The sequence below is a fragment of the Pristis pectinata genome, chromosome 24 (genome assembly GCF_009764475.1).
Source record: "Pristis pectinata isolate sPriPec2 chromosome 24, sPriPec2.1.pri, whole genome shotgun sequence".
Lineage (NCBI taxonomy): Eukaryota > Metazoa > Chordata > Chondrichthyes > Rhinopristiformes > Pristidae > Pristis > Pristis pectinata.
The window spans coordinates 35,138,357-35,150,375 of record NC_067428.1 but is presented as its reverse complement, the minus strand read 5'-3'; the positions used below and the strand labels follow the sequence as shown (position 1 = coordinate 35,150,375).

Genomic DNA, 12,019 nt, shown 5'->3' with positions numbered 1-12,019 from the left:
TGTTGTTTTTTTAAAGCTTCCCAATCCTCGAGCTTCCCACTAATTTTTGCAATATTGTTTGCCCTCTCTTTTGCTTTTATGCTGTCTTTGACTTCCCTTGTCAGCCACGGTTGCCTCATCCTCCCTTTAGAATGCTTCTTCTTCTTTGTGATGAAATGGTCCTGCACCTTCCAAATTACTCCCAGAAACTCCTGCTGTTGCTGCTCTACCGTCATCCCTACTAGGGTCCCCTTCCAATCAACTTTAGACAGCTCCTCTCTCATGCCTCTGTAGTTACCTGTATTCCTGATACATCCAATGTCAGCTTCTCCCTCTCAAACTGCAGGGTGAATTCTATCATATTATGATCACTGCCTCCAAAGGGTTCCTTTACCTTAAACTCCCTGATCAGATCTGGTTCATTGCTCAACACCAAATCCAGAATTGCCTTTTCCCTAGTGGACTCGACCACAAGCTGCTCTAAATAGCCATCTCGTAGGCATTCTACAGATTCCTTCTCTTGGGATCCAGTACCAACCTGATTTTCCCAGTCTACCTGCATATTGAAATTCCCCATGACCACTGTAACATTGCCCTTTTTACATGCCTTTTCTATCTCCTGTTGTAATTTGTACCCTACGTCCTGGCTACTATTCAGAGGCCTGTATCTAACTCACATCAGGGCCTTTTTACCCTTGCAGTTTCTTAACTCTACCCATGAGGATTCTACATCTTCTGATCCAATGTCACTTCTTGCTAAGGATTTGATTTCATTTTTTTAACCAATAGAGCCACACCATCCCCTCTGCCCACCTGCCTGTCTTTTCAAAGGGATGTGTATCCTTGGATGTTTAGGTCCCAGAGCTCATCTACCTTATTTTGTATACTGTGTGCACTCAAATAACACCTTCAGTCCTGTATTCACCACCCTTCTCAAATTTGTCTCCATATTGCCTAAAGTTAAATTTTTATCCCTTTCTAAACTTTGTCTTATTTTTTATTCTGGAGATCTCAGTCACCTCTCCTGCACTCTCCTTCCCTTTTACTTTGGAAAAGTATGGATAATCTGTTGAAACCTCCCCCCCCCCCCACAATACTTAGTTTAAAGCCCTATCTACAGCCCAAAGGGCTCCCCACCCAATGAAGAACATGTTGAAGGTATGGTCACTATGTCGATGTGGGAAGTGGCACAGTGACCTCACACACAGCCGTCTCCAACCACAGCCTGTGCTAATGGTCGCAAATATCAGTGAGGCTGGTGAATGTGAGGCCCCAGACTGGCCTCCAGGGGCCATTCCCTGTGTGTTGGGAGGTCATCAAAATCCAGTTGTGACAAGTGAGCTTTCACTGATCAAGGGTCTGACAAAGGGTCTCGGACCCAAAACATTACTGATCAGTTTTGCACGGGTGCTGCCTGGTCTGCTGAGTATGTCCAGTATTTTCTGTTTTTATTGGAGCTTTCACCTGCTGAAGGGATGAGGAGGGTCCCAGTGGGGTTGGCTACAGATCAGCCACAACAGGTAGAGGATGAACTGCCTCCCTTCTGTGAAGCTGATCCTACATTGGTCCAGGGTGACAATAAACAGCTGATGTGGGAAGTCACTGGCCAGGAGGTCAGTTTTCTGAGGCTGGGTTTATTACTTTATTCTGATAGAGTGAAGAGGACGTGGGCACCATGGTCAGCAAGGACTCGTAGGACCAAAAGGTCTGTAGCCATACCGTTTAGCTCCATGACTCTATAACGTATTCTATCCAGATGTCCCAGACCTCAGTGGAGAGTGCAGTGCTGGAAGTAGGAGAATTCTGCCCTGCAAGTGTAAGAGAAATCACTAACCATCAGAGATGTTAAAATAAGAACTGATTGCTCCTCACTCTTATGTGGAATACATTGTTGAAAGTTTTATTTATAAATGGACTTGCATTTCTGTAGCTCCTTTTACTACCTCAGGATATCCCAAAACTGTAGCCAATGAGGAGCTCTGAAGAATTATCACTGTTGCAATGCTAGAAATTCAGCAGCCAATTTGAATGCCTCTCCCCCACGCTCCCCGACCCCCGCTCCCCCACCCCCGGTTCAGCAGTAGTTAGCTCGGAGGTCCAATGATGCAATCATCCCTCACACCAACACTGCCCTGTGACTAATACACCAACCAATGAATCCCCCATCCAGGTACTGAAATGTCTCCTCACAACTGCTCCCAGTGGAGGCAGCTCCCCGAGGACATGAACTTGCTGAATTGATTGGGGGTTCCCACACCAGAAGGAGAACCTCCTGCCTGGCTCTTCCTGGAGTGGTCTTTGTGTGTCTCCTGACCCCCGGTACACAGGACCTCCCTCCTTGTAATCATCGCCCGGAATATAGACTCATCGGTTCGTACAGCAGAGACCGGCCCCTACAGCCATCTCGTCCATGCCGACCATGATGCCTTCTACACGAATCCCATTTCCACCTGTTATTGTATGTCCGTATCCTTCTACGCCTTTCCTAACCAAGGACCTGTCCAAACATTTTTTAATCATTGTAATTGTATCTGCCTCCACCACATCCTCTGGCTGCTCGTTCCAGATCACACACACTGTCTGTGTGAAATCCTTACCCCTTAGATCTGCTTTAGATTTCTCCCCTCTCACCTTAAACCTGTGTCCTTTCGTTCTAGACTTCCCTACCCTGGGAAGAAGACCCTTTCTATGAGTAGTATAGATAAACATCTATGGGATGGTGACCTTCCTTCAGTTCTCTGGTCCAATGAAGCCAAGATAAGCTCTAGGGCCAACACCTCATGTTCCAACAATGCACTGAACTTCACAGCCCTTGGGACCTTGTTGCTGAAGTCTACAATTTCAGATAATAAGCCGCCACCTTTGTATAGAATTGGCTTTTCTGGTCATCAACCTGTGGTCTTTCTCTCTCCACAGATGTTGCCTGATCTGTTGGGGACTTGCAGCACTCCCTCTTATCTTAGCTTCCAGCAGCGTTTTATACCCAGCACTTCCTCATGTTTAAAATTATGAGGGGATTGGATAAGGTGGACGGGAACAGTCTTTCCCCCATGGTAGGGGAGTCCACAACTAAAGGGCATAGGTTTAGGGTGAGAGGGGAAAGATTTAAAAGGAACCTGAGGGGCAACTTTTTCCACGCAGAGGGTGGTGAGTATATGGAACGAGCTGCCAGAGGAAGTGGGTGAGGCAGGTACAACAGTGTCATTTAAGGAGCACTTGGATAGGTACATGGAGGGGCAGGGCCAGGGCCAGGAGGGATATGGGCCGAACGCAGGAAATTGGCACTAGCTGGGTGGACACCGTGGTCAGCATGGACTGGTTGGGCCAAAGGGCCTGTATCCGTGCTGTATCGCTCTATGAGAGAATGACCCCCTCCTCCGTACTCCTTCTATCCACACCTCCCTCAGACAGATCACTCCCTCTCCCAATCTGCACCACCATCATGTGCCGTTGTCTTGCCTCTCCACCTCCCACGTTCTCTTCATCCTTGTCTTCTCTGCAACTTTATACGACTGATTTCTCCCTTTTCCCAGTTCTGTATCATTGTTTTTCTCTCCAATAGATGATCCCTGACCTGCTGAGGATTTCCAGCATTTTCTGTTTCCTTGCCCAGTGTAAATGTTGGCACCAATAAAATGTTGAATATAAAAAGGGCCAGAATTGAACCCCTCACACCTGCTAATGTTGATGACCCTGCATGGGAACAGGTTATGGACAGAAGCCCTTGCACATTGATGGCTCCCCAACCCAGTCTACAAAACTGGCTTGACGCCACTGGCACAATGCCACTGGCACTCTGAGAATTTTCCCAATCTACTGATGCTTATCAGTGAGCAACAGTTAGGACGTCTGTTCCCATGTCCAGCGCCAACAAATTTTTTTTTCCCCCAACTCTGGCTCACATTATAACTGTGGTTCCAGACGACTTTGTTGGAGACCCACTCACATTATTGGTGTACCAGATCACACATTAAATCCTCCTCTTCCCCAACTGTCCAGTCCAACCTTTCTCCTTGGGCTGCGGTCATTATTCTGCCCAAGCCTCTGCTCCAGATGTTAGTGCTGCCAAGCCTCACAAGAGATGATTCACTGTTTGCTTCTTCTGAAGTTGTTACAGAGAGGTTCCATTATTTCATGTTTTGACGGCCAAGCCCTGTCTCAGTCCATTCAAGCTGCTCCATGATTGGAGCCAGATGTTATCTGCACATGAAACAACAACACAGAGGATCATTGGACACATCTGGTCACAGAACCTTCCCAACGATGATCAACACTCACTGAAAGGATAAACCTACAATTTTCAGCCCTGGCAACATCCTCGTAAAAGGCATTTGGACAGTTACTGGGATAGGAAAGGCACGGAGGGATATGGGAAAATGCTGGCAAATGTCACATACACAGGCATTATGGCTAGCATGGATGAGGTGGGACGAAGGGCCATAGCTGTGTTGTACAACTCTATGAATAAAGCCCTGTGTGCTCCAGCTTCCTCCCATGTCCCAAAGACACGTGGGTTTGTGGGTTAATTAGCCACTATAAATTGCCCCTAGTGTTGGTGAGTGGTGGAATCTGGGGGTGGGAAGCTGAGAATGTAGAGAGAATAAAAAATGGAATTAATGTCAGATCAGTGTAAATGGGTGGCTGACGGTCAGTGTGGACAGGGTTTCCCTGCGGTCTTGTTCTATGACACACCTCCCAATCTCATGCCATTTGCCACATTACCCACTGATCATTGGTATCTGCCTGCTACTTGGAACTCTTTACCACCCCATCAGTCATTTCTGGTACCATCGGTAAACTGGTTAATCATGGCCCATTCCTCAACCCTCTTGGTTACCTCCTCAAGAAATTGTTAATCCAGCACTACCTCCAACTGCTGACTGATACTCGAGGGGCCAGTCATTTAAAGCTGAGATGTGTAGAAATGTCTTCTGTCAAAGAATGGTGAATCTCTGGGATTCTCTGCCCCCAAGGGTGGTGAAGCCCAGATCATTGGATATATTCAAGGCGGGGGTAGATAAATGTTGGAAAGATCGAGGAATCGAGGCTTATGGGGAATGGGCACAGAGGGCAGCATAGACCAGCCATGATCATACAGAATGGTGAGCCAGGCCTGAGGGGCTGAATGGCCTACACCTACCCCTATTTTCTTCTGTTCTTGTTAACAACTGCCTTACACCACTGCTCATGGAAGGCTCATCAATTTATAAGGGACGTGCATGGAACATAGAGTCAGAGTCATACAGCAGAGAGGTCCTTTGGCCCAACTCATCTGTGCCAACCAAGTTGCCTAACTGAGCCAGTCCCATTTGTCTGTGTTTGGCCCATATTCCTCTAAACCTTTCCTATCCATGTACCTGTCCAACTGTTTTAAATGCCATAATTATTCCTGCCTCTACCATTTCTTCTGGCAGCTCGCTCCATATACCTACCACCCTGTGTGGGAAAAGTTGCTCCTCGTCTCCTTCAAGTCTTTCCTCTCTCACCTTAAACCTGTGCCCTCTAATTTTAGACTCTGCTATCCTCTGACAGAGGGGCCTTCGTGTGCAACTTAAGATACTTGAATGTGCCAACACAGGTAGATAATGTGGTTAAGAAGGCATGTGATACTGGCCTTCATTTGTTGGGGCATTGAATAGAAAGGCAGGGAGGTGATGCTCCAACTTTATACGGCGTTGGTCAGACCTCAGCAGGAGCACTGCCTGCAGTTCTGGTCACCAAACTAAGCTAGGGAGCGTGTGATTGTGCTGGAGAGGGTGCAGAGGAGATTCACCAGGATGTTCCCTGGGATGGGGTGTTTCAGTTATGAGCAGAGACTGGGTCTGTTCTCCCTGGAGCAGAGGAGTTAACAGGTGACATGATTGTGGTACGTAAAGTTTTGTGGGGTATAGATAGAGCACAGGAATCTATTTCTCCATATCAGAGGTAGATAAAACTAGAGGACACAAACAGGGGGCAAGGGGGAAGAGATTTAGAGGGGATCTGACGGGGACCTTCACCTAGAGAGCGGTGAGTACCTGGAACACACTGCGGGGAGAGTGGTGGAGGCAGAGTCACTGACAGTGCTTCAGAAGTGTCTAGATGAGCACTGGAATCACCCAGGTATAGAAGGGTACAGGTCAAATGCTGAAGATGGGATTAGTGTGGATGGGTGCCCAGTGGTCAGCATTGACATGGTGGGCCAAATGGCCTGTTTCCATGCCGTTTCTGTCTCCTGGCCAATACAGACTTCTCAGCCTTCATCAGTAAAGAGTTGATAATATGGTTGTTATCACTGCTGTGTGCAAATTCACTTCCCATCCACAACAGGGACGGAACTGTGCAAATTGCTTGGTTTGCCGAGTGCCTCAACGTCCCGAGCTGGGGTGAATACTGCAACAGGCGTTTCCAGGCCTGCCTTGTGGGGACGCCATTAAACCATTCAACCACTGGGTGGTGGTAGTGAGCCGCCTCAGGCGGAGATACAGCAACAGAGCCGGAGGTGGGCAGGTGTGGGGACAGGGAGAGGCAGTTGGATTGGCTCCTTTATCGACACGCTTGTGGTCACAGACACATTCACACACACACTTAAAAACCTACAATAAACATTCACATGAACAGACACTTGCATAGACTCACACACGCTAACACATACACAAACATGAACACATTCACGTCCATGCATACAAACGTACACGTTCACATACTAGTGTGCGTCACAAATTTCCCATATTTTCTTACACCACAGGAGGCCCTTCAGCCCATCAGGTCTTTGCTGGCTATCAGAAATCCCATCAATCTTATTCATATTTCCTGTAACCTATTCTCTTTCATGTTTCTGTAAATTCCACCCCGATCTCCCTGCCACCCACCCACCCACACTTGGGGTATTTTATGGTAGCCAATTAACCCACCAACCTGCACACCTTTGGGATGTGAGAGGAAACTGGAGCACCCGGAGGAAACATGTTGTTACAGACAGATCGTGCAAACTCCACACAGACAGTGCTGGAGGTCAGGGTTGAACCTGGGTCTCTGTAGCTGTGAGGCAGTGACTGCCTGCAGTGTCACTGGGCTGTCCAACATCAACAAACATCCTGCAACATTCAGTAACCAACAAAGTAAATGTGAGAGTACATTTGGGACGATGAGAACGGGAGTTAGGAGAGAGGCTGAAGAGCAGGACCTCTGAGGTAGTAACCTTTGGATTACTCCTGGTGCCACATGCTAGTCAGGGCAGGAATAGGATGATAGAACAGATGAATGAGTTGCTGAGGAATTGGTGCAGGGGACAGGGTTTCAGGGTCTTGGATCATTGGAACCTCTTCTGCAGCAGGGGTGATCTGTACAAGGATAGTTTGCACCTCAACTGGAGGGTAACCAATATCCTGGCTGCGAGGTTCACTAGTGCTACTCGGGAGGGTTTAAACTAGTTCAGCAGGGGGATGGGAACCAGAGCACAAGTCGGAAAGTGGAGGGATTGAGAGGAAGGGAGATGTCAGGGCCAGTAAACACAGGCAGGAGCAAAGTAATAGACACCTTGGGATGGGCAGGTTGAAGTGTGTGTGTGTTTGAATGCTGGGAGTATTATGGGTAAGGGTGATGAACTTAGAGCATGGATCAATACATGGAACTATGATGTGGCCACAGCAGAGACTTGGTTGAGAGAGGGACAGGATGTTCCAGGGTTTTGATGTTTTAGAAAGGATAGAGAGGGACGTAAATTGGGGAGGGGGCAGGTGGGGGGGGGGGGGGAAAGAAAGAGTTGCACTACCAATTAGGGACACTACTAATCAGCTGCACTCAGAGAGGACATAATGGAGGGCTTTTCCACTGAATCGATATGGGTAGAACTCAAAAATAAGGAAGGTGCATTCACTCTGATGGGATTATACCACAGACCCCCCCCCAACAGCCACCAGGACATTGAGGAACAGATATGCAGGCAGATTAGGGAAAGGTGTAAAACTAATAGGGTTGTGGTTGTGGAGGACTTCAACTTCCCTAATATAAACTGGGACCTCCTTAGTGTAAGAGGTTTAGACGGGGCAGAATTTGTTAGGTGCATCCAGAAGGATTTCTTAAATCAATATGAAGATAGTCCAATGAGAGGAGGGGGTGTACTGGACCGGGTGTTGGGTAACAGGCTTGGCCAGGTGACTGACCTTTCAGTGGGAGAACAGTTAGGGAACAGTGACCACATCTCCTTAAGTTAAGATAGCTACAGATAAGGATAAGTATGGACCTTGCAGGAGGGTATTAAATTGGAGCTGGGCAAATTACGGGAGCACTCGGCAGGAACTAGGGAGAGTTAATTGGGAACAGCTGTTTTTGGGCAAGTCCACATCTGACATGTGGAGGGTGTATAAAGACCAACTGCACAGAGCACAGGACAGGGATGTTCCAGTAAGGAGGAAGGACAAGGGTGGCAGGGTGAGGGAACCTTGGATGGTGAGAGAGGTGGTGAATTTAGTCAAGAAGAAAAAGGAAAAGTGTGTAAAGCTCAGGAAGCTAGGATCAAACACAGCACTTGAGAATTATAAAGAAGCCAGAAAGGAACTCAAGAAGGGAATTAGGAAAGCCAGGAGGGGCCATGAAAAATTCTTGGCAAGTAGGATTAAAGAGAATCCCAGGGCATTCTATACATATGTCAAAAGCAAGGAGACTGGATCACTGGGGGTATTGAAAGAGGGAGGTAAATGTTTGAATGATCAGGGGATTGAGGGAGATGGGGAACTGGCACAGAAGAGGAGTTGAGGCCTGGGGCAAATCAGCCATTGAATGTTAGGACAGGACTGAGGGACCGAGTGGCCTCCTCCTGCTCCTGTTTTGGTTCTTTGTGCTGGAAGAAGACAAGTGTGTCCAAGTGTTCCTTATTCACTTATAACCCCTGGGTGTCAGGGCCAAGGGCAGCAATAATGACCCACCCGATTGCAAACAGGCCATTTGGCCCACCATTTGGCCCACCCATTAATTAACCACCAACACTAATCTCATTTCCTGGCACTTGGTCTGTTCCCTTCTCTGCCTGAGAGATGGTGCCAGGAACACCATTACCAGTAGGGCTCCGTACCCAGGACAGATTCACCCCCCAACCCCCCCAGCAACCCTTGATTGGACATTCCCCCATCCCCCAAGTTTATCCTGATGAGTCTCCCTGTGGACCCTCCAATACCACTCTATCCTTTCCTAGGTGAGGGCTCCAGACCTGCCCAGTGCTCCCGGTGAAGCCCCACCAAGTAACGAAACGTCCCCAAACTCCAGCCCCTGACACAGGACAGCGTGCACTGTAACCCCTCCCTGAACTCCCACCCCTGACACAGGACAGCTTGCCCTGTAACCCCTCAGGGAACTCCCACCCCTGACACAGGACAGCGTGCCCTGTAACCCCTCAGGGAACTCCCACCCCGATCAAACGTTCTGTACTTTGTGCACAAACTTGATCCGTCACCTGCAGACCCTCCACTTCCATCATAATCGCTGCAGCTTCACCTCAGGAGGCGAGTGTCCTCACACCCACCCTCAAACCCCAGTTGCAGAACCCCAACCCCACCTTATCTCTGCCCCCCTCCCGGCCCCCCCCCCCCCACCATCGCAACCTGCCCTCCCGGTCGCTCCCCCATCGCAACCTGCCCCCACCCCCGGAGAGGAACACAGACCAGGGGCAGAGAGCTGGGGTCATTGGGGCCAGGATCAGAGAGGAGGGGTGGGGGGGGGGGGGCTGGAGCTCACTGCCCGTTGGTGGGAGAGCAGAGACCGCTGGGGGGTGCGAGGGAGGGGATGGGGGGTGCGGTGGGCCGGGGTGTGTCTGCGGTGGAGAGAGGGGGTTACACTGGGGATTTCTTTCCCAAAAGGCACAGGCACGATGGGCCGAACGGCCTCGGGGGTTCCTGTGGTTCCGCACGAACCCCTCACTGCTCCCTCCCCTGTGGATGCTCCGGGAGCCCCGCCCGTCCCCGTCCCCCCGACTGCAGACTCCGCACCCCTCCCGCACGCAGTCCGCAGCCGCGCTCAGTTTGCTGACACCGAGCGGAGGTCCGCACCGCAGCGGATCCAGGACCGGAGCCGGGAGCGGAACCAGGAGCGGATCGGTTGCCTCAATCCATCCTCCCGCTGCTGAGCGGCGCCGGCGCGGCGATGGTGAGTCCCGGGACTGGGGCACCAGCGGTGCCGCAGTGACCTTGGGGAGAGCGGGCGGGGAATCACCCCCGACCCGGGGCAGCGTCCGCACCCCGGGCGGGACTGTCAGCTGCTGTCGGTCCCGGGGAGAGGAGTCCCGCGGGGTGGGTCCCGTTCCCACAGGCAGGGTCGGGGGGAGGCCACTCGGCCCCTCAAGCCTGTGCTACCTGGATGATCCACCCCAGGCCTCATCTCCAGCTCCCAATCACCCCTCGGTTCCCCCGGCAGAATCGTACAGCACAGGAATAGGCCCTTCGGCCCACCACGTCTGTGCTGACCATGATGAACTAATCCCATCTGCTTGCAGATGGTGGAATCGGGAACTGGACGGCTGGGGTCTCAAGCGCAGACTTTTCCACATGGTCCAAATCTGGTCCCCCGCCTGTCTAAATACCTCAAACGTCGCTGTGGTGACACCCACCACCTCCCCGGCAGTGGCTAGTCACCCTCTGTGCAAGAACCCCAACCCCCCCCCCCCCTCACCCGACAGCCACGTCCTCTGGGAGACTGGCTCTCGGCCCCACGTCCAGAGAAAATAGCCCAGGTTTTTCCGAGCTCAACCGAGTGTCAGGGGCTTGTGTTTTTATATTCTATAAACGATAGAAGTTCATAAAACGATGGGGCACAGACAGGGTGGGCGGTCGGAGTCCGTTTCCCCAGGGCAGGGATGTCAAATCCCAGAGGACTTGCATCGAAGGGGGGGGGGGGGGGAAGAGAAGCGTTTTAAGGAGATCCGCGGGGCGTTTGTTCCCCTGCCCCTTTCCCAACACAGAGCGGTGGGCACCTGGAACGCGCTGCCAGGTGTGGGGGCAAATACAATGGAGGGGTTTACGATGCTTTCAGACAAACACCTGAATATGCAGGAAATGGGGGGGGGGGGGTTGGATCATGCTCAGGCCAGACGTTGTGGGCCGAAGGGCCCGTTCCTCTGCTGTTCTGTGTTCAACCTCTCCTCATGGCTAGTACTTTCTAATCTAGGCAACACTCCTGTGAATCTTTCCTGCAGCCTCTCCGAAGACCCCACACCCTTCCTACAGTGCGGCCACCAGAACTGCACACAGTGCTCCAGCTGAGGCCTAACCAAAGTTTTATATACTGTAGCTGCCACATTCCTTCCCAATGAAGTGCGCCGTCTTTACCTCCCCACCTACGTGCGGCCACTCTCAGGGAGCGCTGGACTTGCACCCGAGATCCCTTCTGCCATGCAGCACCTCCACTGTCCGGATTAAACGCCATCTGCCCACATTCCCTCCCGGTCTGAATCTGCTGACGACTCCCTCACTGTCCACGACTCCACCCTTCCAAATCCTCGCCTTTCTCCACTTCAAAGACTTCCAGCGATTCGCTTCCAACTCCCGCCGGGCAGAGAATTCCAGAGATCTCCGCCGACTGTCGGAGGTGAAGGACCGGCCCCCATCTGGTAGTTATGTCCCCTGTTGGAGACCCCCCACCAGTGGAAACATCCCCCATCCCCCCCGTCAGCCCTCTTCACATCTTCTGTGTTTGTATAAGGTCACCCTTCACTCTCCTGAACACCCGGGAACAGGCGCAACTGCCCAGCCCCGCTCCACAGGACATCCCTCTCTTGGGTGCGGGGGGCAGGTCCCTCCGGCGGGGAGAGCGCAGCCGGGGGGGGGGGGGGAGCTCAGTCTCTGCGGGACGCCGAGGAAGAGCGAGGGGAGCTGTGGGGTCCCGTGCCCCAGCAGGTCAGCGAGACGGGAGGAAACTCCCCGAGACTGGGGGCAGCTCCCTCATCCCCAAGGTCCCGCTCCCTCCAGAGGTTTCACCGCGAGGGGGGAGGGGGGTGCTGCTGAGTGAGCGCCGCGCGGTGGGAGGACTGGTACCGAGGGAGCGCCGAGCGGTGCCGTGTGGCGGGAGGTGG

General features: G+C 51.6%; 2 protein-coding genes across 4 annotated transcripts in view; one reads left to right on the top strand and one right to left on the bottom strand.

Moving 5' to 3' along the window:
• rfxank (regulatory factor X-associated ankyrin-containing protein) overlaps positions 1-12,019 on the bottom strand; it is an 830,559-nt gene that overhangs the window by 533,489 nt on the left and 285,051 nt on the right. The gene's annotated exons all lie outside the window — the stretch shown is intronic.
• hapln4 (hyaluronan and proteoglycan link protein 4) overlaps positions 9,961-12,019 on the top strand; it is a 28,596-nt gene continuing 26,537 nt past the window's right edge. The window contains exon 1 of the mRNA XM_052037710.1: positions 9,961-10,098. Within this exon, the coding sequence (XP_051893670.1) occupies positions 10,096-10,098 (3 nt within the window). The 5' untranslated portion in view covers positions 9,961-10,095. The remainder of the gene's footprint in view (positions 10,099-12,019) is intronic.